The sequence below is a fragment of the Haliotis rufescens genome, unplaced genomic scaffold (genome assembly GCF_023055435.1).
Source record: "Haliotis rufescens isolate VD_foot unplaced genomic scaffold, xgHalRufe1.0.p SCAF_12, whole genome shotgun sequence".
In the NCBI taxonomy this organism is placed as follows: Eukaryota; Metazoa; Mollusca; class Gastropoda; order Lepetellida; family Haliotidae; genus Haliotis; species Haliotis rufescens.
Window position 1 is genome coordinate 4,372,820 of NW_025963802.1, and position 6,613 is coordinate 4,379,432.

Consider the following 6,613-nt stretch of genomic DNA (forward strand, 5'->3'; position numbering starts at 1 on the left):
ATCCGTCGTCGTCAAGATCAGCCTACTGGTAGGCCTGGATGTGTGGAAGCGTCCTGTCGAACGTCATGCGAAGGTTAACGTAGGGAAACATGGCAGATTCAGGTCTATAATGATACAATGTGGGTCGTTATGACTATTAGAACGCCACTGCATACTGTCCATGGAGGGGCGGTCGGGTAGCCTAGTGGTTAAAGCGTTCACTCGTCACGCCGAAGACCCGGGTTCGATTCCTGACATGGGTACAATTTGTGAAGCCCATTTCTGGTGTCCCCCGCCGTGATATTCCTGGAATAAGCGGCGTAAAACCATACTCACTCACTCACTCACTCACCTAGTTCTTCCTTTAGGTTATCCATCCGAAATCGTCTCGATACTGTTATACATGACAGTGGAATTTATAGTTCAACAATGTTGGAATTTTATTACATTGTTTCTGCTGAGATTCAGTAGAAGTTCATAGCATTGTGTTTAGACAATAATTAGTTGTCAGAAATGTATTACTACCTCGTGCAGGCAGTGGTGTTAAGGCGCTTTTAGAGTTAAGTGATCTAGAATCTTCTGGAACAGTTAGACTATTCCAGCACTGTATGTGATCTTATAGAAGACTATTAAAGGGGGCATAAGATGGCCTCTCGCATCGCAAGACCAGCGTTTGTGAAACCTATTATTTTCACCCTGGGTATCCAGCCTAGGCCTATTTTGAAAGCTTGCCCACTGTTGCTGCTAGGTGAATATTATTACCACTGCTATTATATTTTTTACCGCCATTGTTATTATACTGCCACTGAATGTTGTACATAATGATACATGTCCATATGGATACATGTCCATAAGGATACATGTCCATACGGATACATGTCCATAAGGATACATGTCCATATGGATACATGTCCATACGGATACATGTCCATAAGGATACATGTCCATATGGATACATGTCCGCACGGATACATGTCCATACGGATACATGTCCATAAGGATACATGTTCATAAGGATACATGTCCATACGGATACATGTCCATACGGATACATGTCCATATGGATACATGTCCGTACGGATACATGTCCATAAGGATACATGTCCATAAGGATACATGTCCATATGGATACATGTCCATATGGATACATGTCCATACGGATACATGTCCATACGGATACATGTCCATAAGGATACATGTCCATACGGTTACATGTCCATAAGGATACATGTCCATAAGGATAAATGTCCGTACGGATACATGTCCATACGGATACATGTCCATAAGGATACATGTCCATAAGGATACATGTCCATAAGGATACATGTCATTACGGATACATGTCCGTACGGATACATGTCCATACGGATACATGTCCATACGGTTACATGTCCATAAGGATACATGTCCATAAGGATACATGTCCGTACGGATACATGTCCGTACGGATACATGTCCATAAGGATACATGTCCGTACGGATACATGTCCATTCATGAAGTTGGTGATGTTAACACCGGATACGGGTGTGTAAGTTGAGTTTTATGTGCAATATTACTGCGGGCACACCCGACTGGGCTTTACACATTGTACCCTGGGGAAACGAGCCTGGGCCATCGGCTTAACGAGTGAACGCTTTAACCACTATGCTACCCCGTCGGTACCACTACAGATAACATGACTAAATAATGACAATTAAGTAAATTGAACTACACTAAGTGTATGCTGCATATATCTGCTCGGGGACGAGCTTCATGAGGGAAGTCATTTGGGTGGGGAATAGGAATAACAATACAGAAGAGATGAGTGTGATTACAATTTGGGGAGATTGATGTGATTTGACAGTGGGCGGAGACATGGGGGAGTTGGCAGTACATCCTTGGTGGTTATAGGCGTATTGCACTGTGTGAACCTGAATCGATGTGGTTATAGGCGTATTGCACTGTGTGAACCTGAATCGATGTGGTTATAGGCGTATTGCACTGTGTGAACCTGAATCGATGTGGTTATAGGCGTATTGCACTGTGTGAACCTGAATCGATGTCTGGCCATAACGTGTTCAATGTATAGTCGAACCCCGTTATGTCGTGTAACTTCGAGATATCTCGACATTCGGGATGGATTCAGTCGGATGGTCTCACCCCTTTTGTCACATACTATAATGGCAAATGCCACTGTTCTCCCACTGTCCAATGCTTGTTATCCAAGTGGTAAAATGGATTAGTGCCGACCATACCCTATTTGTCAGACACCCCATGAGAATAAATACATGAAAACACTTTCATTGCTTACATTACATGCATACTTCATATAGCACTTTGAATTGATAACAAGAGTCAAACCAATTTCACAAGTCTGCTCACAACGTCCAAATGCCGCATTAGGGCCTTGCCCTCTACGATAACCAGTCTTTGATTCTGCCAAGACTGTTGTCGATCCTGTCAAAGTCACCTACTATTCACATTCGCAAAATGCAACTTGTATATGTCTGTATTTTGGGCCAGCGTTCTCTATATGATTGACGTATCACAAATTGTCAATGCTCCTCAAAGACATCGGGGCCACACCCGTCTCACTTAAACAACTCAACTAAATACGAAAGTGTATATACGTCAAGATTGAGTGTACATCTAGTACATCACACACAAATCCCTGCATCTACAGTAAACTACGGTTATAACGAACACGCTTATAACGAACTGACGGATATAACGAACATACTTTTAGTTCAGACTATTTGCTGCAATTATGCTGTATATATGCGTATAACGAACTACGGTTATAACGAACTAAAAATAATAGTCCCTTTCAGTTTGTTATAACCGTAGTTTACTGTACGTCAACAGGGAGTGTAAATCAAATACATAACACACAAATTCCTGCATATACGTCAACACGGAGTGTAAATCTAGTACATCACACACATATCCCTGCATATACATCACCAGGGAGTGTAAATCAAGTACATCACACACAAATTCCTGCATATACGTCAACAGGGAGCGTAAATCTAGTTACATAACACACATATGCCTGCATATACGTCAACGGGGTGTGTAAATCTAGTACATTACACTCATATCCATGCATATACGTCAACAGGGAGTGTAAATCTAGTACATCACACACAAATCCCTGCATATACGTCAACAGGGAGTGTACATCTAGTTACATCACACACAAATGCCTGCATCTACGTCAACAGAGAGTGTAAATCTAGTACATCACACACAAATCCCTGCATAAACGTCAACAGGGAGTGTAAATCTAGTACATCACACACAGATCCCTGCATATACGTCAACGGGGAGTGTAAATCTAGTACATCACACACAGATCCCTGCATATACGTCAACAGGGAGTGTAAATCTTGTGCATCACACACAAATCCCTGCATATACGTCAACAGGGAGTGTAAATCTAGTACATCAAACACAGATCCCTGCATATACGTCAACAGGGAGAGTAAATCTAGTACATCACACACAAATCCCTGCACATACATGTACGTCAACACGGAGTGTACATCTAGTACATCACACACAGATCCCTGCATATACGCCAACAGGGAGTGTACATCTAGTTACATCACACACAGATCCCTGCATATACGTCAACAGTGAGTGTAAATCTAGTGCATCACACACAAATCCCTGCATATACGTCAACAGGGAGTGTAAATCTAGTACATCACACACAAATTCCTGCATATACGTCAACAGAGAGTGTAAATCTAGAACATCACACAGAAATCCCTGCATATACAACGGGGAGTGTAAATCTAGTACATCACACAGAAATCCCTACACATACATGTACGTCAACACGGAGTGTACATCTAGTACATCACACACAAATTCCTGCATATACGTCAACAGGGAGTGTAAATCTAGTGCATCACACAAAAATTCCTGCATAAACGTCAACAGTGTGTGTAAATCTCGTACATCACACACAAATCCCTGCATATACGTCAACAGGGAGTGTAAATCTAGTACATCACACACAAATTCCTGCATATACGTCAACAGGGAGAGTAAATCTAGAACATCACACAGAAATCCCTGCATATACAACGGGGAGTGTAAATCTAGTACATCACACAGAAATCCCTACACATACATGTACGTCAACACGGAGTGTACATCTAGTACATCACACACAAATCCCTGCATATACGTCAACAGGGAGTGTTAATATAGTACATTACACACGTATGCCTGCATATAAGTCAACAGGGAGTGTATATCTGGTACATGACACACATATCCCTGCATATACATCAACAGGGAGCGAAAATGTAGTTACATCACACATATATGCCTGCATATACGTCAACAGGGAGTGTAAATCTAGTGCATCACAAACAAATCCCTGCACAAACGTCAACAGGGAGTGTAAATCTAGTTACATCACACACAAATGCTTGCATATACGCCGGCGGGGAGTGTACATCTAGTTACATCACACACAAATCCCTGCATATACATGTACGTCAACAGGGAGTGTACATCTAGTACATCACACACAAATCCCTGCATAAACATGTACGTCAACAGGGAGTGTAAATCTAGTTCATTACACACAAATCTCTGGAAATATATCAACAGGGAGTGTAAATCTAGTACATCCCACACAAATCCCTGCATATACGTCAACAGGGAGTGTAAATCTAGTACATCACACACAAATCCCTGCATAAAAGGGAGTGTAAATCTAGTTCATTACACACAAATCCCTCCATATTCGACGGGGAGTATAAATCTAGTACAATCACACACAAATCCCTGCATATACAACGGGGAGTGTAAATCTAGTACATTACACGCAAATCCCTGCATGTACGTCAACAGGGAGAGTAAATCTAGTACATCACACAGAAATCCCTGCACATACGTCAACGGGGGGTGTACATCTAGTTACATCACACAAAAATCCCTGCATAAACGTCAACAGTGTGTGTAAATCTCGTACATCACACACAAATCCCTGCATATACGTCAACAGGGAGTGTAAATCTAGTACATCACACAGAAATCCCTGCACATACGTCAACGGGGAGTGTACATCTAGTTACATCACACACAAATCCCTGCTCATACGTCAACAGGGAGCGTACATCTAGTACATCACACACAAATCTCTGCATGTACGTCAACAAGGAGTGTAAATCTAGTTTATCGCACACAAATCCCGCCAATTAACGGTGACACAACGTATTAATCCAGTACATCAGAAACACGTAATTTGTTACAAGGTGTCCTCGAAATAGCTGCACATTCCCGTCGTTACCTGGAACAGTTGACACCCTTAGTGCACTGAACATTAAGATGGTCTCATCACCACATACATTTTAACAAATTGTAATAAATTACAATGTCAGAGGCAATTTGTACTGATTTTATGAGCGCTTCAAGCAATACCTGGTTTCCAACTCTTCATGTGTTCACAGTCTCAATGGGTGTTACCCCTGTCACTCCCATATTGCACAAAACAGAACCAAATGCCCTCCTGAACGCCTTATTTTTCAGTGGGTAAATGATAAAGTTAACCCCGGAATTGGCTAAACCAAACAGAATCGCGAAGGACATTCCATTCGAGGTCACCCCAGTCGCTAAAGACACACAGAGCATGACATGACAGGGCGTCCAGAAGAGGAGATAGGCGACACAGACAATCAGCAGCAGTCTTACTGTTCGACACGTTCCCCGCCAGTCTGAGTATGTTTGCACTCCAGTACCATCGATGGCTCTTCTCTGCCCGAGAGCAATCACGAGTATCCGGATGTAGAGAACACTTACTACAACAAGGGTGAGGAAGAAGACTGATGTCTGAGAGAGAAGCTGATATATGCTGTCCAAGACATGCACAAATGAACACTCTCCGACCTTGTCGTACCTGTTGAAGAAGATCACACACGATGCTACGGCTGCTGCAAAGAACCATGATCCCGCTATGACACATCTAGTGCTGAAAGGCGTGACAAGACGGGTGTAGGTAAATGGATGGGCTATATAGATGTACCGGTCTACTGCGATGAACACAATACTTGCATTAGAAGCAGATGTACTTAAAACGTAGGTAACGTACAGGGTCAAGCAGAACACCTTGTTATGGCCGATCACCTCGTGGGTGCTTTCTAGATGGAAAAATGCAAGACTGAATACGTATACTCCAGCAAGGAGGTCCGATGTGGCCAGAGAGACGACGTACATGTTTTGGATGGTCTGAAGTCTTGGGGTCTTGAGAACGGCAACAATGGTCAGGATGTTCCCGAGGCAGATGATCGTGGCGGCTATGATGTAGAGAACTGGAGCAATTGTGAAAAACAGAACACACGACTGTGGAGAGGCACACTCGTCCTCAAGACGGACTTCACTGTCCGGTTGACCAGCCATTGTCATCAACAACACTGACGCGTTCTGTCCGCCCTGACCTGCAGCACATTAGGGAACACACGACTGTGGAGACGCAAGACGGACTTTACTGTCCGATTGACCAGCCATTGTCATCAACAACACTGAAGCGTTCTGTCCGCCCTGACCTGCAACACATTACGGGGCGATGCTTGAGTTTATTAAGCTTCGGTCTGATCGTTATTATAATGGGCTAGGATGTGTTTCATGAGCGCTTCA

General features: G+C 43.0%; 1 protein-coding gene across 1 annotated transcript; it reads right to left on the reverse strand.

Annotated features, from left to right (window-relative positions):
* Window positions 1–5,228: 5,228 nt before the first annotated feature.
* Window positions 5,229–6,376, reverse strand: LOC125378380 (beta-3 adrenergic receptor-like). The gene is made up of 2 exons (XM_048393837.1): window positions 5,672–6,376; window positions 5,229–5,270 (listed from the first exon to the last, which is right to left on the reverse strand). The coding sequence occupies exons 1-2, from the start codon at window positions 6,374–6,376 to the stop codon at window positions 5,229–5,231; spliced, it is 747 nt and encodes a 248-aa protein (XP_048249794.1).
* Window positions 6,377–6,613: the final 237 nt, after the last annotated feature.